Source organism: Chiloscyllium plagiosum, chromosome 36 (assembly GCF_004010195.1).
Source record: "Chiloscyllium plagiosum isolate BGI_BamShark_2017 chromosome 36, ASM401019v2, whole genome shotgun sequence".
Classification (NCBI taxonomy): domain Eukaryota; kingdom Metazoa; phylum Chordata; class Chondrichthyes; order Orectolobiformes; family Hemiscylliidae; genus Chiloscyllium; species Chiloscyllium plagiosum.
Window position 1 is genome coordinate 6,580,696 of NC_057745.1, and position 27,365 is coordinate 6,608,060.

The window sequence follows — 27,365 nt, forward strand, 5'->3', positions numbered from 1 at the left end:
CAGCCAGTGTCACCACAGTATGATGACACCTGTAGACTAGGTGCTGGCCATTCTGGGGTGCCGAGTTAGGTGTTGGTGCTTGCCATCTCTCTCATTATTTTTGGGGAATAGTAGAATCACTGCTCTTGGCCTTGGGTGATAAGGGGCCAGTTAGCTTAGCTGACTGGACAGTGATGTGCCATGCAGCGTCATGCCAACAGCATGGGTTCAATTTCCATGATAACTGAGATTACCATGTTGGACTGTCCTCCTTAATCTCTCTCACCCCTGAGGCATGGTGACCCTCAAGTTAAACACCGCCATTTGTCTTTCTCTAATGAATGAGCAGTCCTAATGTCCTCTGGAACTATGGCAACTTTACCATGGGCCCTCTTGAGAGAACTCTTCAGTGATGTGGGTGAAATGTCTTGTCTGATCTTGCAAAACGGAGGCGAGGTGTTTTAAGTTATTAGGATAGGCACCAAAGTCTTGGATCCCCTTGAGTGAAGATTGAGTGTTGGTCTGAACAAAGTGTTTAAAATGTTAAAAGAGATCTATAACAGAGATCCAGAAAAAGTATTTCTTCAGATGGGGGTCTTGAAGAAAGACAAAAATCTTAAAATTACAGACAAGACATTTAGATGCAAATTGGAAAGTACTTTGAGAGACATAGGTTAGCAGAAATGTGAAACTATTTCCCAAAAGCCTATTGATTCTGGGACAATTGAGCTTAAAAGGCCAATTTGGAAAGAATAAGACATCAAAAGATAAATACTGATGAGGTCACAGATCAGCCATGATTTTTATAATAGAGTGATGCAGGAGATGTGATTGGCTGAACAGCTTACTCTTGTACTTGGATTCTTTCAAAGCCCGGCAATTTTAATTGTATTTGCTTTTACTTCAAACTTCGTTCAAAATTTTTGATTCTGGTGATTTGCAAAGGCAGTTGAATTTTACAGGCTTTACCTTATTGGTGCCTAAAATCAAAAGCTAACAGCAGAATCTATTTAAATCAACAAATTAACACATTAAGGTTCAAATCGTGTCCTCTGTACATCTGAAAAAAACAACTCGGCTGGCAGAGAGACAGTGGTGGGGGTGCTGGAACTCCACTGCATGTGTCAATGGAGAAGAGTTTATCTCAATAGTAATGCCTTTCAAATGGCAAATAGTCTACCTTTACTCACTAGGTTCACCTCCAAGAAATGGACAGAGCTCTGGCCACTAGCCCTAATTCCTCAGTATAGTTCAGCACCTTGGAGGATAAAAGGAAAGAACAGAATTTAAACAAAAACCACCACGAACAGCATCAAGGAAGAGACCTCGATATTTCCAGTGAGCACTGTGGTAATTTACTGAGTCTGAGGCCAAGCTGACATCTGCATTTGCTACTTTTGTCGATGCTGACAGGAAAACTTTTTTGCCTCAACCCACAAAACTTCCCACACGAGAACAGACTGTCTGTTCAGCTGATGCTTCTTCTTGTGCCCATTACCAAATAAAAAATGCGTTTTTGTTTTAAAACAAAAAAAAATTCATTGACTTAAAATCTACACACAGTCTGGGAGCAGAATGTGGAAAATCAACACCAGTGATATTTCACAAAGACACCTCACAAAAGAGAGATATTTCTGGAGAGCAGCTTTCTATTTGTGAAAGACTCTTCCAAGTACATATTAACACTGGAAATTTGCCATTCCCTCTGGAGGAATCGGAACACACATTGATTACAAACTGTTGTCTCTTTAAGATTACCGCTGTAACACTCTTGTTCAAGCAAGATTGCAATGACAGTCCGAGGAAATGCATGTGAGTTAGGTTAACATCCATTAGAGGTTAAGGTAATCAGTAACTGGGGGAAAACAAAATCAGCAGAAACTTGGGAAGGGGACTGAGTTAATCAGGATAACCAAAATATATCTGTAAAATAATAAAAATTCTGGAGTAACTCAGCCAGTTTAGCAGCATCTATAGAGACAAAAACAGAGTAAACGTTTCAAGTCCAATAGAACTCTTCTTCAGAAGAAAACTTTCTTCAGCATTTTGTTTTCACTTTTGGTTCAGGTCTCCCGCATCAGCTGTAATTTGCTTTTATTACAGTTTGGTAAAAGGCAGATTGTGTCTCAGCTAATTAAAGGAATACTTTGATGAAGTAAGAGAAAATGTTGATGAAGGATAGACAGTAGATGCAGTCCATATGGATCTTAATAAAACATCTAAGTGCCACATGAAAGTTACTGAAATTGTGTCTCATGGAATAGGAGGATCAGAGATCACGTGGATAAAACAATTAGCTTCAATAAATGGAGAGTATTCGTGAATGGTTATTTTTCAGACTGGAGGATGGGATTTTCCCAAAGAACTACTGCTTTTTTTTGACACATACACGGAAACATGAAGCAAAATGTACTGATGGCAAAGTTGGAGCAGGGGCAAAGTGGGAGGATAATACAAACAACCTGTCTATGTCATGTTGCAGGTGAATAAAACAGGCAAAAAAGTACAGATGGAATTTAGTAGAGAAGTCTGAGGTGACGTATTTTTGGGGATGGGGTAGGGGGAGGAAGTATAGACATTATGGCAGGAGACAGCAGTCAGCTGGGATCTGGGATCTTGCTCTTCATATATACTGTTGTTGAGCAGAAACGTAGAGAAAATATGGAGAACTTTTATAAAGCACTCACCAGTTCACAATAGAGAACCGTCTCCAGTTTTGATCGTCATACATCAGGCAGCTAGTGAGGGTCCTTGAAAAGGTACAATGGAAATTTACCAGAATGATTCCATAGATTGGAGATTTTAGCTACATGGTTAGGTTGGAGAAACAAGGGTTGCTGTCCACAGAGTAAAGGCAATTAAGGGAGATTTAGTAGAGGTACTCAAGATTATAACAGGCTTGGATAAGGTCGACAAGGAAGAACTGCTCCCATTAGCTTATGGAACAAATACTGGTGATAGATTAGCCAATTGCTTTGATGGATACACGGGCATCAAAGAAGTAAAAGCAGACATGGATGAGACTCCAGAAATCCATGAGTCTATTCAAATAGCTGAGCCCCAGGGAAAGCATTGCAAGTGCGCAGTAGCATTGGGGGTACGGGGGAGGAAGGATTGAGATGGACCTTTTGAACTTATCAATTGAACAGCTCCGCACGCAGCAGCTCTAAGATGAAAAGCTGGTCCAACTCCTGAAAACTGTGGAGGAGTTAGACGTGCCGATATCCACAATGAAGCTGGTGAGATCTGGAGGATCAGAGATGAGCTTGTGAATATAATGATCTGTTTTAAACATATTTTAATTTGATGTATACACTCCTAAACCTGGGTAACACAAGTAACAACAAGAAACTTAGCTACAACATTTAAAATGTTTCAATAAAATTATAACACTTTTGCTCGACCTTAAAGCTCCTGCTTGTCTAATCTTTCTCCTAACTTCACCTTATTTCCACCTTGACACTTCAGACCAGTTTTGTTGCTCTGTCCTGTTTATTTTGGCACAGTGATTACAATGGAATACTTTTAAACATAATGCAAAAGCAAATCACTGAGCAATTAAATAATTCCTCATGACCTCTCAAACACTTGATGTGCTTCAGGTCAAAAATCACTTTCAAAAGAAAATGCAGCAAACGTTGAGATTATATTCAGCACAGTAAGATCACAAATGCAGTCAGGCAGATGACCCTGCTCTGGGATAAGGTTGCTTGACACAGAATGGCTGGTCAGGATTCCAGGAACAAATGCAGTTGCTTTTCAAATCAAACTGGCATAGAATCAGGTTGACCCAAGTCATACTGTGAAGCATCAGAACAAAAATGGCCAAACCAATCAGGTTAATGTGGCTCAAAGTCACTGGTACACCAATCTGCAGGCCATCTGTATCACCACAGCAAGCTCCTCACTTCCAGACTTTGGAATCAGACAGAACAGGGAGGGACTCTTGCCATCTCACAATATAACACTCGCTTACTGAAAGGCCACTTTAAGAATATAGCTGCTGTTGCAATTTCTTCAGACTTCCACTTTACACTGTTTTAATTCTTGCAGCAATATAACTTGATTTGGCAATGTTCCCCTCCCCATTAATAGCATGACCACAGGTTGAAGAAGTCTCCCCAGTGTCTATGTGGTAGAAAGTGTCAAGATGGGAATATGGCTCAATTCTTGTAAGTGCAGCTCATACATACAAACTTCTGACTTGAGGCACTGGAAGCTCCACCACTCGAATTGTACGAGCTCTTGCCCTTCGAATGAGATAGGATTCCTGCCTCTTATCATCAAGTTATGCCTTTAACTTGTGTTCAGCAATTTCTCAATCCCTATCGTTCCACTGTAGGCTCAACTTTTCATGGGTGTACTAAGGCAAAAAAAAACAGATTTACCAAGATGAATGTACAGCTTGTAAACCAAAGGCTGGCTGTAAGAGTGTCTGCAGATATCAAATGAATAAAATGTATGTACATTATTAAACATAATTTTGATTTTCACAGACGTGTATTCTGTCCTGGCTGTGTCTTACTATTCCATTAATCTTGGGAAGAAAACCAAAGCTGGCTAATTGTTGGCACAGAGCCCATCAACTCCTGGCACCATCGCAATCTGATCCTAATTTTCAAAAAGATTGAAGCCACTGAACCAAAATGGTTAACACACTAACTGAAGTCTGCAAAGAATAAGCTCACTGTTTAACGACTGCATCTGCTGGGACCAATCTGTGCAGCTGAAATTACCACTTTAAAGGGGCTGTTTAATGAACATGAGGCTTTTATTTTCAATAAATAGTTGCATGCTCAAAAAGTCAAAAGTGTTTTAGAAAAAACTTAAAATCCTCAAACTACTTTAACTATTATTCAATATTACTGACATTGGTAAATTATTTTAAACTAACAGCAAAGAGAGGAGCGGAACTAACATAAGGAACACACTGCAGACCATGTGCTAAGTTGCCTTTGTCAGAGAACACAATCGAGATATTAGAAAATTACAAGGATTGGCAGTGGTGGGGCAGGGGGAGAGAGAAAGAGATGGTGGCAGGGGAATGGAGAGAATGAGAGAATGAGAGCGAGGAAGGCAGTGAGTGAGAGTTCAAGCAGAACCTATGCACCCAAAGGATGACAGATGCGTAGTAAGTTACCACGTAAGGGGACTGAAACCATGTGTATAAATAGGCTTGATATTCAATGAGAGGTTTTTTCAGAGACTCAGTGAAAAGGTGGTGTTCAAATCAAATTTATGGCTTATTGACTTTGCCCCATCTTTAAAAATTATTATTCCAGTATATAACATACAGTCAAGAGCAAAGTCACCAAAGTACCTAACAAACTCCGTGTGAATGCATTAGCTCAAACTTTCAACACATTAACTTGCATCTCTGCATACAAATTTTACTCAACACATTATTTTCCAGGCAACATGGTGAAATTTGCATCTCACTATCCAGACACATCATCTCTTATTCTTTATATTTAACCTAAGACATGTTAATATCCTTGTGCATTATCCCGATTCTTTGTCCATTTAAGATGTGTAGCTATGTGCTGCACTCCCATTGCCAGGCCCAGTCTGCAGGTTAGCCACTACATAAGCATCATTCACCCATGTGTAACAGTCCATTTAGGTCAATCAGTTGTGAATTAGCCTGCACATAAATAGGGTGTGAACAGAACATATATGTGAAATTTAAGGATAACGTACAGGTTAGCCAGTGTTATGGGGAATGTAATGTATGTGGGTGATGCCCCAGGTTATATTACCTCCATCAATCAGACCTGAGCCAGCATATTGCTTTACAAGGGTTACCATTTATCCAACAATATGAGGACCCAGCTATCAAAGTACTTACTACCGAGACCCCTGAAAGTTTACAGGTCATCTCACTCCCCCCATGTGTAATTTGCAGAACTGTTCTCAATGCTAATATCATCCAGATACTACTGCCGATGCTGGAAGTCTAAAATATAACAGAAGTAGTTGGAGAAACTCAGCAGGTCTGGCAGCATCTTTGGAGAGAGAAACTGAGTTAACATTGAATCCAATATGGAAGCTGAAAAAGGTCACATCAGACTTGAACCATTAACTTTGTTTCCCTCTCCATGGATACTGCCAGACCTGCTTAGTTCTTCCAGCACTTTCTGTTCTATTTTAGATCTCCAGCGTCAGTAGTATGTGGTTTTTATTCCAAAATGAACTGTTACTTGAATTTCAGTTTGTAAACATGCCTGAGAGCAAGAAAGACTTGCAGCTGAAATGAAGCTATTGTTAATAAACCTGGCGATTCTCCAAGATTAATTTTTCTATTTATTTCTGTATGAGGATTCCTTTCTTTTGGCTCCACGACCTAATTAAGCACACAACCTGAAGCCATGGAAGCACATGAAAAGTCTAAATTGACGCTCGCATTCATATTTAGAATAAATCATTAAAATCAAGAGAGCTAATGAGGCCATAGAAAAGCACCAAGAACAGACTTTCCCAAATCTTCAAATCCAGATAAAAATCAGACAACACAAGATGGGACAATTTGAAAGTGGGCAGTTCCAATTTTGCAGGCCACAGACTGGAAACATGCAACTTAAAGCCATATACTTTCCATAAAATCTGTTTAAATTCCTGTATTTGTTCATGAACACAAATGCCTGTTTGAAGAGCATTCAAATTCTACTGAGTGTACCACAGTTAGCCGTTGACGGACTTTGAACACATGAAACACTCCTGAAAACAGGCAGCTGGCCTTGAACACATTGGTCAAAACGTGCATTTACTTAAATACTAGCCTCCAGCATTTCAGCACAGCAAGATTCACTGACAGAATGTTCCAGTTTCAATACACTATTAACAGTTTAGAATTCTTACCATTGACTTTCAGTCCCTGATTCGTGGATTGAATCAGAGGCATGCTTCAGGTACCAATTCAGTCACTGAATTATGTCCATGAAGTGAACAAATGAAACACAAAGCAGAGCAAACACAAACCCATGGGGTGCCCCTGACCTTTGCTGAGCAATTTCTCAATAATAACGCATCTGCAAAATCACAGCCTAGATATGGAACTCTCAAGTCCTGTCTCAGCAGCGAAGGAAAGAAATTAATTCCCCAGCTGACTGAAGCACATCTGCCCAGGCTACTCATTAAGTGGGCACAAGAAGCTACTCCTTCTGCAAAGGGTGCTCCCTCCTCAGCCTGGATAACTCAGGCAACCAACAAGATAATATCACCTGAAACCAAGCCAGAAGTATTCATTGCAGCATTTTACCCCAGCTCGACACTGACTCTTTCAAATCACATTTCAACCACATCCAACATGAGGGGTCTACAACTAACATCTTGTACGACTTGACTGCAGCTCCAGACCTTGCTCGATCTGACCCTATCGAACAAAAAGTTTGTTTCAATTCCCACCATTTATCGACATTACACTTGGTGAAACTGGGAGGAATTGTGGCATAATGGTACTGTTTCCAACTCTGGGCTAGAAGCCCCAGGTTCAAGTCCCGTGCCATGACTTATTGACCACATATGGTGCGTTAATAATGTGGTCAGCCAGATTGATCAGCCTGCAATTCCTTCCAATATGCCTGATGCTAGGTGTTAAGAGTCTAGTCAGCTATCCTGCAATGACTAACCACTGCGGTAGTTTGGCATTGTCAGTCAATTTAATGGAAGCCCATGGGCTCAATCAGGGAATGGGAGACAAGGCATACAAGCAGGACCTGTGAAAGGGGATCATCAAAATGTTGCTGGAATGTATCTCCACAGCAATGCGGGTCTTATGATACTGTGTTGTCAACCTCCATCTCCAGCATATGTTGTGGCTAAATATTCTGGTCTCTGGACTGAAAGCAAGAGACATCCCAAATCAAAATAAATCACGTATAAATGCCTTTTAACTTATCCTGGCTATTTGCTAGAACTGAATCTGACACATTGAGTGACCACATCCCAACTTCACCGAGATGGCTGAATGTTTGTGGGCATCCTATTTCCTGAGTCAGTGTTGAGGTTCCCTACTGCTGACCACAAAAGCTGCCTTCAATGGTATCTCGACTACTATGCTCACTTAGTCCTACATCACCTAGAGAACAAAGTTACAGAATGACTAAAGTACAGGAGGAGACCTGCAATGCATGTGTCAGTTGCCCACACTTAGCTACTCCTCACCCCACTGCCCTGCCATTGTTATATTCCTGAAGTCAAGAACTGTGGATGCTGGGACACTAAAACAAAAACAGAAATTGCTGGAGAAACTCAGCAGCTGCTGTGGAGAGAAAGCAAAGTTAATGTTTCAGCTCCAGTGACCCTTCTTCATAACTTAATTCAGGGTTCTGAAGAAAAGTCACTGTACCCAAAACTGATGCTGCTTTCTCTCCTCAGATGCAGCCAGATCTGTTGAGTTTCTCCAGCTCTTTTGATGTTCTTCTCTTTTAATAATGATCTGTTTCCCTTTTGAAAGCCACAATTGCTTGGTTCCACCATCAAGATCCTAACCACTCAGTGGGTGAACGGGCTTTACCTCCTATCACCTCTTCTTGCTTTGCCAATCACTCTAAATCAGTGTCCTTTAATACCCTCAATCCTTCAGTCAACAGGAACAGGGGTCTCTTGACATCTACTCAGCTCAGACCCTGACGGTTTCAAATTTCATTACGAAAGGAAGAGTTCAACACCGCAAGTCAAGGTGAATAAAAAACACAAATGGTCTAGATTTAAAGGTCATAACCAGGACGTTTACAATCATCAGCCTATGAAATTCATCCAAATAGTTGGTGGATGCAAAATTGAGGAGATAAAATGCTGATTAGTGAAACGCCCATTGGTTTGATAAAAGAAAATTATGCATCTCAATTACTTACAGTATTGCTGATTTGCATGTGATTGCTTTCAGTTTTTACTTGTCCTATTTGGCTGAGTCTAACCCTTCTATTAATTTTGTAAAACTGGAAGTTTTCCTTCTGACTCAGCCAAAGGAATCTTCCTGTGAAGCTGTTAGCTAACAATGCAAAGATATCCTATGTTAAAATGTATTGTGTGATCAAGTTGCAAAAATGCACCAAGTATTCCCCTTGTTCAAAAATGAGAAATTTAGAGCTTTCCTTTAAATCCACTTCAGTTGATACAGTGGGCTATAACTGCCTTAAATGAGCAGAAACATCAGTTGAATATGACTTGCCTGATCATCTTGAGGTGTTAATGCAGCTTGCTGACCAACTCAGATTCACACTATGTCCCCTGATAAAACATGTTTGGAACATTTAACAAGGTTCCATGTGAATTATTGCATACCATGCTCTGTGTTTTATTTCACAAATACATCTAGAACTTCATGTAAATTATTGCTTTTCATTTTTTGTAAATGGATGTGAAGCTCAGAGATATCAGCCTGTTGTAATTTGTCAAGGCATTAACAAAAGTTACATTGCAAAACTTGGGCATCTCACTTCTAGAATTGGTGACGTGTTGAGCATTTCAGATCTTGATTATGCAGTGCACCACTTCAGATTTACCGTTGCTTTCCTTTTTCGTTTATGGATATAAGTGAGCTGTAGAAGTTCATTTGCTGGGCAGGTGTTATCTTTCAGCTTCAGAAGAGTTTGTGGCTGTACCAGCTAGGGGGTGTCTCAACTTCTGTCTTAAACCCACAAGAAGTTCTATTTTTCACCCTGACGGTTTTGCTGTCTGATTCATTTGAATGTGACAAGAGAGTAGAGAAAAATAAGATTTATATTTGACATTCATATGGGCTTCAGCAAAGTGTTTGGCAAGCGTCCACATGGTAGACTGGTTAGTAAGGTTAAATCACCCTCGATCTCAGTGAGCCAGCCAATTGGATACAAAATTGGTTTGATGGTAGGAGACAGATGGTCATGGTAGAGGGTTCCTTTTGGACTGAAGGCCTGTGACCAGCAGTGTGCCACAGGGACTGGTGCTGGATCCACTGCTTTTCATCATTTATAGAAATGATTTATCTGTCTGAGAGTGTGTGTGTGTGCCGGGGTGTGTGTGGGTGTGCCGATGTGTATGTGTGTGCCGGGGTGTGTGTGTGTGCGTGTCTCTGTCTGTCTGTCTGTCTGTCTCGGAGGGCAATTGTAAAGGAACCCTACAATTTTTGCAAATATACAGCATAGTCAAGTGCAGTTCACTATCGATGATGTAGACCAAATGCTTATGATTGGGGAGACAGCTCCACTCAGAACCAGATCCGAGATTTGCTGCTTTTTCTTCAGATGAAATGGTATTGTGCCTTCACTCCACTGCAAAACTAAATCCGTGGGACTGATGAGCTTCAGTTATCCATTGCTGGAATCACGCTTTGTTTCCCTGCCAAGTTAAGGCCGGATGCTCTCTCCTATGAGGAAGGGTGTTGCTATGACTTTGAAATTAAAAAGATTACACGGTCAATTGAGAGGAGAGGTATTGGCCGCAGTGGAAGGTCCCTGTGGGAATACTCACACCCACTGACAGGAGACACGCTCAGAGTGCATGAGAACCTTTTCTAACATTTCACTCAAACACCTCTATGATCAGCCAGCACCACGATTTCACTTAGACCTTTAATTACAGATATGGAGTATTACGAGCCAGAACGTGTCAAATATAAATGCAGCAGGGTGCGGACCACATTCATTACCACTTATATTCTGTACCTCTCTTTCCTGCATTGAGTTATCATTCTAGATATGAACTATAATAGCAGCTCTTCGTCTCACTACTAACTACTCTGTGAAGGTGAAATCTATTTCCCTCACGCAAGCAGCAAACCCTTTCATTTAAACAGCATCTGTCGGGTAGTAAAACGTCCCTAAAGTGTTTCACTTTGCAACAAAATACAACTCTGCACCACACAGAGACATGGTGGCTGTGATCAAAATGGCAGAGAGAGGAGGGGGAATAAGAGAGGAAATAGAGAGTAAAAGGGGAGAGAGAGTGAAAGGAGAGAGACAGAGAGAAAGGGGAAGAGAGGGGCAGAGGCAGAGAGACATAGAGAGAGAGAGACTAGAGAGCGAGAGAGACAGAGAGAGAGAGAGAGAGAGAGAGAGAGAGAGAGGCAGACAGAGAGAGACAGGCAGACAGAGAGAGACAGGCAGACAGAGAGAGACAGGCAGACAGAGAGAGACAGGCAGACAGAGAGAGACAGGCAGACAGAGAGAGACAGGCAGACAGAGAGAGACAGGCAGACAGAGAGAGACAGGCAGACAGAGAGAGACAGGCAGACAGAGAGAGACAGGCAGACAGAGAGAGACAGGCAGACAGAGAGAGACAGGCAGACAGAGAGAGACAGGCAGACAGAGAGAGACAGGCAGACAGAGAGAGACAGGCAGACAGAGAGAGACAGGCAGACAGAGAGAGACAGGCAGACAGAGAGAGACAGGCAGACAGAGAGAGACAGGCAGACAGAGAGAGACAGGCAGACAGAGAGAGAGAAAGAGAAAGAGAGAGACAGGCAGACAGAGAGAGACAGGCAGACAGAGAGAGACAGGCAGACAGAGAGAGACAGGCAGACAAAGACAGACATGGAGGGACGGAATTTTACAGTTTTGAGCCCAGGCAGGTGATTGACGAAAATAAAGGATGCTCAACAAGTCAAAAACAGATACATGTAAGCACGGAAAAGCATTTTTATTTGTCTTACATAAAATTAATCCCCAAGTGAACCTTAAAATCAGAGATGATTAACATATACAGCACTGTAGCGCATTAACCACAAAAACAGTAGAGGAGAAAGGAACCTTCTGCCTACCTTCATAAGCAGGTCAGCAGCTTCTGAGCTCTCATCACTAACTGCTCCATCTGAATGGCACAAAGGATCCCCAGTCACAGGCATTGAGGAGGGACACTCAACCACCAACTGCTGCTCAGACAACTGACCATATTCTGAAGAATAGAAAATACCAGACATTACAATTGGTCTCCACGTTTTTCAGTTTGAATTGAGAAGCAAATAAACATTCAGGATTTCACCATCACAACTCTCAGATTTTCAGGAAAATCTCTAAACTCTGGGCATGGCAAAATCTTCCCAGACTGTTCTAATGAAGTGGGAAACCCTGGTGGGTGGAATAATGGAAACTGACAAATAATTGAGAAACCCCACATTTTGATCTATAGTATTACAACATGCTCTGACAAACTAAATTAAAACATCAAGAAATGCAACTTCATTTTTCATTTCAAAGTGTCAGCCATGGCTCATCGGTGATCTCACTTACCTCTGAACCACAAGGTTCTGGGCTCAAGCCTTACACCACAGTTTAAGAACAAAAATCAAGGTTGATGCTCCAATGCAACACTAAGGGAGCACTGCACTGCCACAGTGCTGTCTGTGGATAAGATACTAAGCCTGTTCAGGGAGATTGAAAAGATCAAGAGTATGATGCTGGAAAAGCACAGCAAACCAGGCAGCATCCCAATAGCTGCTGCTGCCCTTCGGATGCTATCTGACTGGCTGTGCTTTTCCAGTACCACAACTCTTGACTCTAATCTCCAGCATCTGCAGTTCTCACTTTCTCCTGGATTTAAAAGATCCTGCAGCACTATTCTGAACAAGAGTGGAGAGACTTATCCTAATCTGCTTTGCGATATTTATCCTTCAAACAACATTGAAAACAAAAATTGTCTGGTTCATTTTCATATTTCTGCACGTGGGTTTTTTTTTCTGCTATATAAATGCACGTCTTATATTGCACCTTCCACAACCTCAAGAAATAGTGATGTACAGCACAGAAACAGACCCTTCGGTCCAACTAATCCATGCCAACCAGATATCCCAACCCAATCAAGTCCCACCTACCAGCACCTGGCCCATATCCCTCCAAACCCTTCCTATTCATATACCCATCCAGGTGCCTTTTAAATGTTGCAATTGTACTAGCATCCACTCAAACCAATTTGGTGTAGTCTCTGTTGCAACGTGGAAAGACAGCTATTTACCGGTTATAAAGACAGATAAGTGACAAAAGGACAAATAATATATTTAACTGATATTGGTCAAAGGATAAATATTGATCAGGACATGTGGGAGAACACTGTCTACTAAGTTGTGCCACTGAATCTTTAAGATCAAGATGGAGCATCTCATTTGGAAGAGAGAGACTAAGAAAAGTACTGGCAGCTGAGGTAATGACCCCTACATTTGGGTTCGCCTGCTAACTATCGATAGATCAATCCAACAGGCTAAGACCAAGGCTCTTGGAGTTAGAACTGCACCAGGGTGGAAGGAATAATTGAGAAAATTAGTTCCGTTAAGAGATAGTGGACTAATTATGCCTGCCATGCATTTGAAAAACCGTTTGGTTGTGGAGAGAAAGGAAGATCTCGGAGGATGAGTTGCGCAGTTTCATTTGGAAATCTTAATGTGGATGTTTTGCATGCTTACAGTTTTTTTTATAAAGCACATTTGATCTGTTTAAATAACCTATTCTGCTGTAACTACCACAGTGGTTTTTTTGGAGAGATGATACGGTCAGGAAGCTGAAACAAAAGATGTTAAAATAACATGATCACTCAGCTGTAATCATTAGGGATAGGGTGCTCAGATAGGAGGGGCACCTCTATTCCGACAGTCCTACAGACAATAACATAAACTACTAACTCTGGCCTTAAAAAGGTCACATTGCAAGATCCCCATTCTTCTCACAAGCGTATTTTCCCCCACCAATCCAACTTTGTTCCAAGGATTACCTTTATCTTTGATTAGGAAAAGGTTAGTATTTTCTTAAAATGTATTTTCGATATGACATGAAAATTAAGAGAAGGTGCAATCAAATTCAACCTGTCTCCATACAGCATGCCCAGCAATACATTTTCAATACTCTTGATGTTCACAATGTCAATTCACTGTCAGGCATACAGATCAAGTGGCTGCATATGGTTTATAGTCCCGTGGTTTTCTCTGGCTGAGAGGCCTTAGACAGTGACCTTTCCTCATTGCGTCTCTGCAGTATGAATTCATATCTCAAGAACAGAAACTTTTCACAGGCAAACAGAAATAACAGCTCCAGTCCAAAAGGTCAGCTTTTCAGAAGAAAGTAGGTCCAAGTCTTCACTTACTATCCAGATTTGTTCACCACTTCCCTTCCTCCAAGCTCCATTGTTGAACTTCGGTGGACCCTGTCAACTGTAATGTCACTGCAGCACTGACAGCACTGTCAAATATTAAACCCAGGGATTGTCTGTCCTAGGTCCTAAAGAACCCACAGCCTTATTCAAAGGCAAGTTTCTCCTGGTGGCAGGGTACGGTCTTCCTTCAACTATCAATTTCAAAAAGGCTTTTTAAAATCTCCCTTACAGTCTCTGGCATCATGATGTGAACAAAACATTGACTGTACTTAAATCAACAATGACCACGCTTTATAAAGTAACGGATCACTCATGAATCACACTGGAATATCCTGTGCTGGCTACTTTGTAATTTAGAATTGTCTCTTTATTTCGATATGCTGTTAAGCTTTACCCCCTTCCAATTTAGATCTGGAAGCAGAATAAAAACACATCAAGTGAGCCACCTTTCTGAAACACTTTGCACTGCAAAGCAAAATGGAAAGGATCTGGAACTTTGAATGGAGTCCTTACAGACAGTGACACTGCATACATAGTGCTGCCCAGCCCTTTCCCACACCAGCTTTCTCCAATTACTTCACTGACAATCTGCAGCCAAATTCTAGCGAAACAGTACACTTACTACAGTTATGAGAGAAGCTTTGAAAACCCAAGTGACATAAGCACGGAAAAAGCGCCACAAAGGTCTGGCGGTGTCTCCATTTGCTTGGATAATACTCTCACTGCCTCAGGGAAGAACACTATCCAGCTGTATATTACAGGAAGCGTGACACTGATTCACAGCTTTTAACTTGACTGAGTACAACTCTCAGCCGTACTCCAATTAACAGATTGCCAAGTCCAATTGCTTCTGAATCTCTATCGCTGGAATAATATATCCTGGAGGAAGGAAAGGGTCACATTGCATTGAAAATGTATGAGAGCCACAAGAACGAGGCCGATCACCAAAACAGCTTCAGTACTGAGAGAAAAAAAAGCAGAATAGTGCAGACGCTGGAGACCTGAAATGAAAAAAAATCACTGACTCACATCTAGAGAGGGAGAAAAAGAGTTATCATTTTGAGTCCAGTGTGACCCTTGTGAATAATATCAACAACTGGCAAATTTGTCTCTGGTAGTGAGTTCACTGCTCAAACACTTCAAAACATAAGGTCATAACACTGTACATTCCCAACTAGCCAAAGGTGACCTGCATATTTCAGAAAAGCTGACTACACCCAGAAATATAAATAGTTATTTTTCTGAATGTCGTTACTAAGTATTGGTACAACTGAGCAAAATCTTGACCGAAAACTATTGCTCAGTAGAAAATCATTTTTAAGAAACTGCATATTAATACACTAAAAGAATCTTATAATCGTACTTAATTTCTTACTGATTAAGTACATCATGATGTTTTTCCCTTACAGATAACTGTTGCCCAAAATTATAGCCCCGAGACATGAGAATGCACAGCATTTTCAGGGGTTTCAGAAATAGTGGCTGCAACTACATAAAATAACTGAAGGGCAACTGGAAATAGATTAAAAAAACATTCTGTAATGTTATAAAGCATAAAAGCTCCTAGAACACATATTGTGTACTTAACGTCAGTTCCAAAGCCAAATTTGTTGGCGGGTGGGAGGTGGTGAAAGACAGAGATAATAGGTTTTTCTCCCTAAAGTATATGGTTCAAAGTGGAAAAATGTAAGCGAGAACAAACGTTTACACAAGCTGAATAGGGGATGTTCCATTTGCCACCATTTACTTAAGTACTGACTGAAAAGAAACTGTTTTACATAACTTGTGGTACATGATCCAATAAGTAAAAAAAGATAAATTTTGGCAAACATTATTCTTTGGAAGCTGGTACGTAGAGTTAATATTGTTTTCAATACAACCAACCTTCCACAAGACACAGACAGGCAAGAGACACACACAAATAGGCTGACTCTTTCATGGAGTTTTCATTTCCCCAAGGCATCCTGAACCTTACTGAGAGAGGGTGGGTGGTCGGCACAGTCACAGTCACCCGCTTATTTCAGACACTATCCCTGAGCATGCTTCAACTTAAAGTTACCAGTAGTAATTCTTTCACTGTGTAGAGGTGAAAACTAGAGAGGTCCACCAATCGTTTTCAGGTTTTTTTTTCCTGAAGTCGGTTTGTGCACCATTGCTGCTTTAAGGGGAGATGTTCTGCACAGATGATGGGGATTACCACCTCTACTTGTCCCTTTTCTCTGCCATTTGCTGTGTACACTGCCACCTGTCCTAAGCTTGCAGTTATACAACAGGTTTGCACCAACAGGAAAGGATGGTGGCAAGATGGCTGAGTGGTTAGTACAGCTGCCTCACAATACCAGGGACCAGAGTTTGATTCCAGCCTTGAGTGACTGTCTGCCCGGAGTTTGCATATTCTCTCCATGTCTATGTGGGTTTCCTCTGGGTGCTCCCATTCCTCTTACAGTCCAAAGATGTGCAGGTGGATTTGTCATGCTAAATTGCCCATAGTATCAAGAGATGTAGAAATGCAGAATTACAGGGACAGGAATGGGGGGGGGGGGGTTTGGATAGGATGCTCTATGGAGGGTCAATGTAGACTTGATGGGCTGAATGGCCTGCTTTCACACTACACGGATTCTATGATTCTCTGTCCACTCTTGTTCAGGCTGGGCCACTCCTCTCTTAAAGAGGTTAGATCAGATTGGTGCTGGAAAAACACAACAGGTCAGGCAGCATCCAAGGAGCAGGAAAATCGATGTTTCAGGCAAAAACTCTTCATCAGGAACTACTCTTCTCTTAAACAACAGCCTGAAGAGTGACCAAACAGAAGTCTTCACATTTTCAATGAAGTGGATAGATACAGATTCTTGGGAGGGAAGAAGTAATTAATTTAAAATAGTCACCAACAGCAACTTCAGAAGAAACCTATCTACCCAAAAATAAGAGTGGAATTTGCCAAAGCGATGGAAGTAAATACAGTAGATGTGCCTAACAAAAAATGATGATGATAAGAAAGTTAGATGTCAGGAGAATGGATTTGATTTATTTATTGTCATGTGCATTTCTTACACACACATTGAAAAGTGTTGTTTAGTGTCACCACTTTCTGGTGCCATCTTAAAACACAGAAAATAAACAAAAGCAAAGAATAGAATAAAACAATAAAGTTCATCTTATAGTTTTATCTCATGGTGGGAGGAGGCTGGAGTATATATACCAGCAGAGACTAGTGGGGCTGAATGGCCTGTTTATGTGTTATACATCCTATAACATGGGTGGCAGCCATAGCTTTGTACATTCATGCAAGCCTACAATGAAACTTTTCATGAAGTGACTTCAGTTTGGACAAATCAAAGGATAGACACAGTAGCAAATTACTCCCAATGCTGAAAATCAGGACTGAAAACATAAAATGCTGGAGACACTGAATGGGTCACACGTTTTTGCTTTGGGGCTCTTGATCTGCAACATTAATCAAGTTTTTCTCTCTTCATAGACCTGTTGTTTCCAATATTCTCTGTTTACATTCTGTAGTGCGCACATACAAAGCAACAGGAATTTTAAAAATAAATTCTAGTTGAGTGACCACAGAAGTACACATTCCACTTAAAGTGAGAGAAAGTTGTTTCAGAAGGGAGACACACAAGCCCTAGGCATGATGCAAGAAACAAAGCCACACGACAGATTTCTAGAATCAAAAGGACTTTAGTCACTCATTTCATGTTCAAACAAACCAAAAGATAACTTCATACAAAGTTGGCTGTGACTCAGTAATTGCATCCTTAGCTCTGAATCAGAAGATTATAGTTTCAAGTCCATGCCAAACACTGCAGTGCAAACATCTTGCATGATGCTAAAATGCAGGACCTGCAGGGGTGCTGCACTGATGTGGTGCCATCGTATACGAGACACTGAAACAAGACCCTGTCTGCCCCTCTGGCCAATGGCACTATTTTCAGGAGAGTACACCCAGTGGCTTGGCTAATATTTATCACTCAACATCATTTTAAAGTAAATCTATAGCTCTTGTCGCTTTATAACTTACGGTTGCTTTCTGTATGCAAATTGCCTGCAGTGTTCCCCATATTACAACAGAAACCATTTTCTAAAAGTATATCACTGATTGTAAAGTGGTTTGATAGTCATAAATTGAACTTAATCTTTGTGATCTTTGCGTCTATTTGCCACTACATCAGCATATGCACCAACTCGCCAAGTAGTGCCACAGGAGACAGAATTTCTAATCACTCTCATCCCATTCCAGATTTAGTTTCTCTGTACAATTTTAGTGAGGAGCAGAAGACAGGAAAGATCTGAATTTAAAGACATGAACAGGAAATACTTTGTTTCGTAGTGCTCAGGACATGAATGGAATCCTGGTTCAATTAATGGAGGCCAAACTATTGGACTTGTACTTTTGAAACAAAGGAGAAACATTTGGATGCTGCGATGGAGAAGTGGAAGTTTTCCTGGGATGGATGACTGGCCATTCATTTTGTTATTTTGATCTCCACCCAGCTTGGGTCTGGCCAATGCAGCACAAACATGTTCATTACTCAGTAATAGCTTGCTTCATCTTCTGGGTTTTTTTGTGGTATAATTATGAATCAGGCAGCTCAAGCGAAAAACTTGTCAAAACAGAAAATGTTTAGTCAGGCTTAAATTGAAAGTTATCTTATCCAATGTGTTTGTGTACACCAGGAAGGAGTGTATAATTTGCAATAAACAGGAATTAAATCACCAGGTGCAACCCTACTAAGAGCTCTAACTGCAGTTGACATAACAACACTTAAACATTGAACCCCATCAAGATTAATTTCTATGTATACACTAAATACAGTCTCTTCAAACTTGTTAGTCTTGTTAAAGGAACAGTGTTACTGCAAAACATTGCAACACTAAGGCTTGAATACTGCCTGGAAAGAAAAAGGTAGAAAAGAGTTGCATTTATCTGGCACCTGATCTCTGGATGTCGTAGAACACCCTATGGCTTACGTATTAATCCTAAAATATAATTACCATCCATGCTCCCTCTAAGTTGGGTGGCCTGCACAACAAATGCTACGGGTTTAATTATTATGAATGTACACACTGCAATAGTTAAATAAGGTTTACTGTTGCTCTGTTTAATGACCAGAGAACCTGTGGACTCCCTCTGGACAATAAGTTAATTGACAAGAGCCAAAAGCTTGATGTGAATAACCAGGTGGAATTAACAGCTAAAATTCACTTGTGTTATTTCCTGGAGCGCGAAGCTAAATCAGCAGTTGACTTTCTTGCGTCCTGCTCGATCTCCTACCCCTTGTGCTTGCCCCATTCCTCCCTGACGTTCACACTCTCTGCCTCCTACCCTGAATTCCCTCAGTTGTCACTTCCATTGCCTGAGCCTCCCACTTGCTCTGACATTCCCACTCACCACCCCTGGTCCCCACTCTCTGCTTTCATTTCAGTAAATGCGATCATCACATTGCCATGTCAATGAATTTGAGTGGGTTTATTTCTTCATCATCCATACGCTCTTAAAAATACAGGTTTTGTTTCTACTGGTAGCGCATATTTGAATGTTACCCTTTTTAGTGGGTGCACACAATGAAGTTCAATCCTCATTGGGTTGGATAAAATTAGAGGGAACATTGTTCCCTGCTGTTATGCACAAAATGTGACAGTACATAGCGAACTTGCACAAACAGCAATGCGATAATGGTAAGACAATTTGCTCTCTTCAAAATTATGTTGATTGAAGTACGCATATTGGGTTGGAACTATAGAGAACTCTTCTCTTTTTCAAATTAGGAGAGAGCAGAAGGGTCTTTGGTTTAATGTCTCATTTAAAAGATGCACTTCCTCAGTACTCGATAAAGATAAAGTCACCATAGTCCCAGAAGATTGGAGCAGTGCTTTCTCATTATAGAGAGATGACTGGAGGTAAATTTAACCAAAGGGTCACCACACCTCAGGCGAGGGACAACGTTGAGAAGACCAGATCTCCATGGTAACCTCAGTCAGTGTGGAATCGAACCCATGCTGTCACTGTATCAAAAACTAGCCATCCAACCAACTGAGCTAACTGACAAGTGACACCTGACACCCAACCCCCCTGCCCACCCCCACTAACCCCACCAAGTATTACACCAAAATGTCAACCTAGATTTGTGTGCTCACATTTCTGGAGAGGGATTTGAATCTCCTACTTTCTGATATTAAGTAACAATGGAGGTTTTGCAACATTCAAGACAAATACTATCAAGACCTCAAAAACCTGAATGGATCTTTGTAACCATCCTGTGTACTCCCATTTTTCGTCACTTGCCCCCTTTTCTCTAGCGCCACTGTGATCCTGTAACTGATGTGATGGCAAGCACAAGAGCAGTCAGTTTCTGACTGGCTAGTAGTTCATGCCAGGCAGGATCTCTGCTCCTCACTCCCAGTCAAGGTGAAGGCCTACTACGTGGCCTTCTAACTGTCTGATTGGATGTAGTTCAGAGGGTTGTGATTCTCTCTTTGGAGTAGACAGTTCAACTCCCTCATTGGCTCTCCAACCATCTGACGAAACTCATTAGGGGAGGCAGTGGTGTTGTGGTAATGGTAACCTGGACTAATCTTCCAGAATCCATTACGTTTTGGAGATATGACTTCAAATCCCCATCAGGGCAGATGCTGGAATTGGAATTAGTTTTTTTATCATTGTAAAAACCCATCTGGTTCATGAATGTCCTTTAGGGAAGGAGATCTACCATCTTTACCCGTAAAGGGTTACACCCAAAATGTTGACTTCTCCACCTCCTGATACTCTCTGGCTTTCTGGGTTCTTCCAGCCTCCTGCCTGTCAACTTTAGATTCCAACATCTGCAGTTTTTTTGTCTCTAATCTTTAACCCTTGTGGCCTACATGTGACTCCAGACCCTTAGCAATACAGTTAACTCTCATTTGCCCTCTGAAATGGCCAAGCAAGTCACTCAATTCAAAGGTAATAAAGGATGGGTTATAAAAGCCTATGTGCTCACATCCTATACACGAATAGCAAAAATAAACTACAGCACCTCAACAAGGTACTGCACAGTGTTAACATTTGGCTGGATGGGATTTTGATGTCATGTTACATTGCATCTTCAATTATGCATTTAATTCCTGGCATATGATTTAAACTTTCAAATTGTGGATGTACAATACAGATCATTAGCAATTATGCCATCTTTGCACCAATCTCCGATTTTAGAATTGATTGGTATTGATGAACCCTTTATCCACATACGATCCTTATCGCAGTCAGAACAAAACAATTCCAGTCTCATAATCAACAGTAAAGTGGAGAGAGAGGCATCTTATTGAGGCAAAAATGAACTGCTGCCAGAGGGTGGTTAATCTGTGGAACTCATTCGTGTAGAAGGCTCTGGAGACCAAGTCATTGAGTGTATTTAAGACAGAGATGGATAGGTTCTTGATTAGTAAGGGGATCAAAGGAAATGGGAAGGTGGTAGGAAAATGGGGTTGAGAAACACCAAGCACGATCTAATGGTGGAGCGAACTAGACAGGCTTAATTCTACTCCAATATCCTATGGTCTTATATAGAAAGATAAATGTGCTCCTGTGTCAGATTTTACAATTCAGAATGTTTAAAGAAAAAGCTTTGTTTTATTCATACCTATCTGCTTTTCGAATATTTACTTCATGCTTACTCATCGATTGTCGCTTGCAAAAAAAAATACTCCACCCAAAGGAGTTCCTTCATAAACGAAGGGAGAGGTAGTATCAAGAGGTCACAGGACTCAGTACATAGGGTGGAAACATTGCATCAAATAGGAAGAAACTTTGATTACTGCAAACAGAAAAGTAGAGTTTACATTGGCAGACCAACACTGTCCTCCTAATATGCAATATGAGACATTGTCTCATTTAAGAAATACTGAATTCCAACAAAATCTCACTGTTTGAACTGTGGTATCTAGTGAGCCACACAAGGAATACCATTGATTGTCTAATGGCGTGTTTGGGTGGGATATCACAACTGAGGCCTCTCTTCTACCATTCAGCAATATAATACAAACTTAATCTTCCTGACAAAATCCAAGTGTAACATGGAGGTGCCTCATTTGATATATAAGGTCGTATTCTACTTCAATCTGTTAACTGTTGAAGATGTGACATATATTTCTTACTTCTCAACAAACCTTCCCTTTATAAGATCAATGAAATGCAAAGGAACGGATATAGCAAGAGGATCTTGCAGAATGCAAATCCTGAAGACTTCAGGGTCGAGTACTTCAATCACCAAAGCACAAATCATTTGCACTGCATGCATAAGTGGAAATTGTGATTCAATATGGCACAAAGTCCAGTAACAGTCAGAGTGTCTGTTCAATCTCTCATCACAGTGGAAGGTATAATGGTAGATGATGATAATTAGCCTCCTAGTCTGAATGGTTTTGGGCAAAGGGTAACCTGTTAGGGTTCCTACTCATGATTTGGTTTAGATTAGATTCCCTACGGTGCAGAAACAAGCCCTTCGGTCCAACCAGTCCACACCGACCCTCCGAAGAGTAACCAACCCCAACCCATTTCCCTCTGACTAATGCACCATGGCAATTTAGCATGGCCAATTCACCTAACCTGCACATCTTTGGACTGTGGGAGGAAACCCACGCAGACATGGGGAGAATGTGCAAACTCCACACAGACAGTTGCCTGAGGCTGGAATCGAACTTGGGACCCTGGTGCTGTGAGGCAGCAGTGCTAACTATTGAGCCGCCCTTATAAATGACCCCCATTGGAAAGCATACGGGTGTTATACCACTAAAACTCATGCCAGACTTCGTTCTAAGAGACTGACTCACCCCATCAATATAGTTGAATAATATGCTAACAACAAGCAGCCTAGGACTATTACATCAAGGTGGACACCTGAGAAAAGTTCAAGAGGATGGCAACATCTCGTTGCATTACAAAAATCATGGAAATATGCACCAAGATGAGTGGCCATCTTCAATGTAAAGGAGGGAACAGAGTTTAGGAAGAAAGGAGAGGAAGAATGCAACACATATTGGGGAACACCAAATCACGGTACTTCCTGACTGCAATAAGCCAACCATACTCTTTGCTGCTTTTATGTCTTACATTGATGGTAATGGCACCATGAAATTTCTAGCCGCTGGAAACACAACTGTTTTGATTAAGCAGGTATAGCCCAATTTTAACATTCACAAAGCCTTGAGAGCTGGTCCTATGAGTCAGGATCTAGTGAGCTGGATGCTGTGGGAATGTGTAACTGGCAGACTGCCCGAGGTGAGGCAAACTGAGCTCCTCTGCAGGATAGGGTGGGGATGGACAGGAGGATGTAACGATTGGAGGTCTGGGACCCAAGCCAGATCTTTGCCACCAACAGTGCCAAAGCTGTAAAAGATAAAACTGGGTTTAGTCAGGAGGACAGAATAATGTTTCTTTTGCTATCTATTTATTCCTGATGGTTTGGATAGGGTCTTTTTGTTTTTGATTTGCAAATGAATTAATCTAATTAAAACGTCAGGTCCATGGCATAAGACCAAGGTTGAAAAGAAAGAAGAAAGATGAAGAAAATTAAAACATGGTGATTAGGCAATGCTAAACTCATACGCTGTAAGTTTTTGAATTGCAGAAAGATGAAGGGATTGACAGCTCAACGCTCAGAGAGACAATAAATTTTGATCCCAAACACTGCAATGAATCTTGTTTTGAACACACTACGACAAACGGGAGAAAGTGAAGTGCGCGGGATTATGTTCTGTGTCTTGACAGTGAAATGGTACTGTCAGCTGAGGCTCACTGGAAGCACATTCCCCCGCCAGAAGGTTGATGACAGCAGGTTCCACACCACAAAAAACGTAATGCTGACGTTCAAATGCAGTATTCAGGGAGTGTTGCACCATCAGAGGTGCGGCCTTCAGAAGACATGTTAAAACAAGGCCGGTCTGCTCTCTCTCAGACTGACATAAAATATCTCATTGCACTATTTCAAAGCACAGCAAGGGTATTCTCCCTGCCAGCTGGGTCAATAATGTAGCTCACAACCAGCACCACTAAAATGATAGCTGGTCATCATCACACTGACATTTGTGAGAACCTACTGTGTGCAATTTGGCAATTACCTTCCCTACATTAAAACAGTGACATATTTCAATAATATGCCATTGGCTGGGAAGCATTCCTGGGACATATGTTGTTGTGAAAGGTGCCATATAAATGCAAGTCTTCTTCATTTCTTCCTTCTCATGTTAAAGTAAAACTTCTCATTTCTATGGAGTACTCAATACACAAAGTAAGGTTTGTCCATTCAATATCTTTATAGCTTTTAATTGCCATTCTTTTCCCTATATAACCATTTATTAGCCACAGTGCAGAAAAAGAAGCCATTCAGCCCATTGTGTCCTTTGCAAGAGTAATTCAGCTAGTCCCATCTCTGACCTTTCACTAAACACCCTGCAATTTTCTCTCTTTTCAAGTGTATATCCAATTTCCCTTTGGAGAGCCACAAATGAATCTGCCACCACCATATTCTCAGGCAGTGCATTCCAAATTCTAACCACTCACTGCATAAATACCTTGTTACTCATGTCATTTTTGGTTATTTAGCCAATCACCTTAAACCAATGCCTTCAGCTTCTCTGCCAATGGGAACTAGTTTCTCTTGACATACTTTGGCTAGACCCTCATGAGATTTGATCCTAATTTAAAAATGATCAGCTGCAAATTTAATGCATAACAATTAAAAACATAAAAGAGGATATAACATCCAGTATCAGGAATCATGGTCGAGTTCCAGCCTCAGCTCAATTTTGTTAACGCTACAGCAGCCTTGTCAATGTACAAGAAAAGGCACACTTAACAACAGGTAGTTCCTTCACGCCTTGTCTTTCCTTTGACAGATACTAAAACGGTCACTAGAGTGGATTTAGGGATGAAGGCAAATCAGGCAGTGATGTGGCCGATAATGTAATCACAAAAGGTACTTGGGGAAAAACCTCTGACAATGGAGAGACAGAGAAAAGCAGCACTTTGTGAGTGAAGAACTGGAATTACTTTACCATGGCTACATCCAGACTACTGGTAGAGTAAATTAGACAAGGACAATTACCCAGTTCAACACCACCAGGAACAGGTACAAACAGTCTGAGAGCAAGGACAGGCTAAGCCATGGTGTACAACTTCACTCAGAGCCAACCCCATCCCAAGCCAAATGATCTTCTGGCCTCTCCATTAGAATCCTTTTGAGCTACTAATAAAACAAAGCACAAAAGGATGCCATTCTGCCCATCTTACCACTATCAATTCTTTGAAAGAAACATGCAAATGTTGATCAAAGTTTGTGAGAAGATTTGTAGCTTTGGTGCTCGTTGTTGTGGTTCTGTTTGCCGAGCTGGGAATTTGTGTTGTAGATGTTTCGTCCCCGTCTAGGTGACATCCTCAGTGCTTGGGAGCCTCCTGTGAAGTACTTCTGTGATCTTTCCTCCGGCATTTATAGTGGTTTGTCTCTGCCGCTTCCGGTTGTCAGTTCTAGCTGTCCACTGCAGTGGTCGGTATATTGGGTCCAGATCGATGTGCTTATTGATTGAATCTGTGGATGAGTGCCATGCCTCTAGGAATTCCCTGGCTGTTCTCTGTTTGGCTTGTCCTATAATAGTAGTGTTGTCCCAGTCGAACTCATGTTGCTTGTCATCTGCGTGTGTGGCTACTAAGGATAGCTGGTTGTGTCGTTTCGTGGCTAGTTGGTGTTCATGGATGCGGATCATTAGCTGTCTTCCTGTTAGTCCTATGTAGTGTTTTGTGCAGTCCTTGCATGGGATTTTGTACACAACATTGGTTTTGCTCATGCTGGGTATCAGGTCCTTCGTCCTGGTGAGTTGTTGTCTGAGAGTGGCTGTTGGTTTGTGTGCTGTTATGAGTCCTAGTGGTCGCAGTAGTCTGGCTGTCAGTTCAGAAATGCTCTTGATGTATGATAGTGTGGCTAGTCCTTTGGGTTGCGGCATGTCCTCATTCCATTGTCTTTTCCTTAGGCATCTGTAGATGAAATTGCGCGGGTGTCCGTTTTTGGCGAATACATTGTTAGGTGTTCTTCTTCCTCTTTTTGCAGTTCTGGTGTACTGCAGTGTGTTGTGGCTATCCTTAGTAGCCACACACGCAGATGACAAGCAACATGAGTTCGACTGGGACAACACTACTATTATGGGACAAGCCAAACAGAGAACAGCCAGGGAATTCCTAGAGGCATGGCATTCATCCACCGATTCAATCAATAAGCACATCAACCTGGACCCAATATACCGGCCACTGCAATGGACAGCTGGAACTGACAACCGGAAGCGGCAGATACAAATCACTATAAATGCCGGAGGAAACATCACAGAAGCGCTTCACAGGAGGCTCCCAAGCACCGAGGATGTCACCTAGACAGGGGATGAAACGTCTGCAACACAAATTCCCAGCTCGGCGAACAGAACCACAAGATTCAAATGTTGAATTAGCGCTACCCTTTCCCATTGGGGCTGGAAAAACTCGTTACCGAATCCCTATTGAATATTCCCAATGAATCTGCTTCCACCACCACTCCAGGAGGTGCATCCAGATGGCTTCATCTCGCCGCATCACAAAAAACTCTCAGCTCTCAAATTCTTTCCCTCACCTGCATTTTCACTGTGTCGAAGTTAACGCTTGATACAGTGCCTCCTATTTGAACTTATGCCCTCCCAGTGCCTCAGAACTATGGCATTCCCTACCTGCATTGGAATTCGCTGGCTTGCAGCAGGGAGCCTTACCACTAAACAAGCATTCAAATTAAATACATTTCCAGTGTGGGTTTTATTTGAAGGGCCAAAGCTGTGCCAGGGAGGAAATAACTGTATAAAAATAAACTGAGAGATATCTTTGCTCCTGCACAGACCTGGAGGAAATGCAAATGGAATGGGTCTTTTGGGTCAGAGTTGCTTACGGGTCAATAGTCTCCTTTCTGGGAACTCCTACTCCTATCACTGCTACGCATACCCACATCCTCTCTCTCTATGGTGGTTTAAGGCACTAAGCGTTAAATAGTGATTACCTCTTATACGAATCAGCTTAAATTACAAAATTTCAATCTGATTGGTACTGAAGGGAGGTACAGGGGATGAAGAGGAGAAGTAAGATGGCAGAAACAGTGGAGTGACTTGCAGGCATTAAAGAGAGGTTATGAAGATGTAAGCACAGCTGGGAGTTGAGATCTGTTTTACCTCAGGGAGAGCTTCAACAAGTTTGCCCTTGAGGGGAGGCAGTGATGTAGTGATAGTGTCACTGGACTATTAATTCCAAACTCAAGGGTACTTTTCTGACTACATGGACTGGA

At 41.5% G+C, this 27,365-nt stretch overlaps 1 protein-coding gene across 8 annotated transcripts in view; it reads right to left on the minus strand.

Moving 5' to 3' along the window:
* Positions 1–27,365, minus strand: part of LOC122540917 (A-kinase anchor protein 13-like) — a 411,711-nt gene that overhangs the window by 132,582 nt on the left and 251,764 nt on the right. For all 8 annotated transcript variants that reach the window (XM_043677213.1, XM_043677212.1, XM_043677210.1 and 5 more), the window contains one exon: positions 11,720–11,853. In XM_043677213.1, the coding sequence (XP_043533148.1) occupies positions 11,720–11,853 (134 nt within the window). The remainder of the gene's footprint in view (positions 1–11,719; positions 11,854–27,365) is intronic.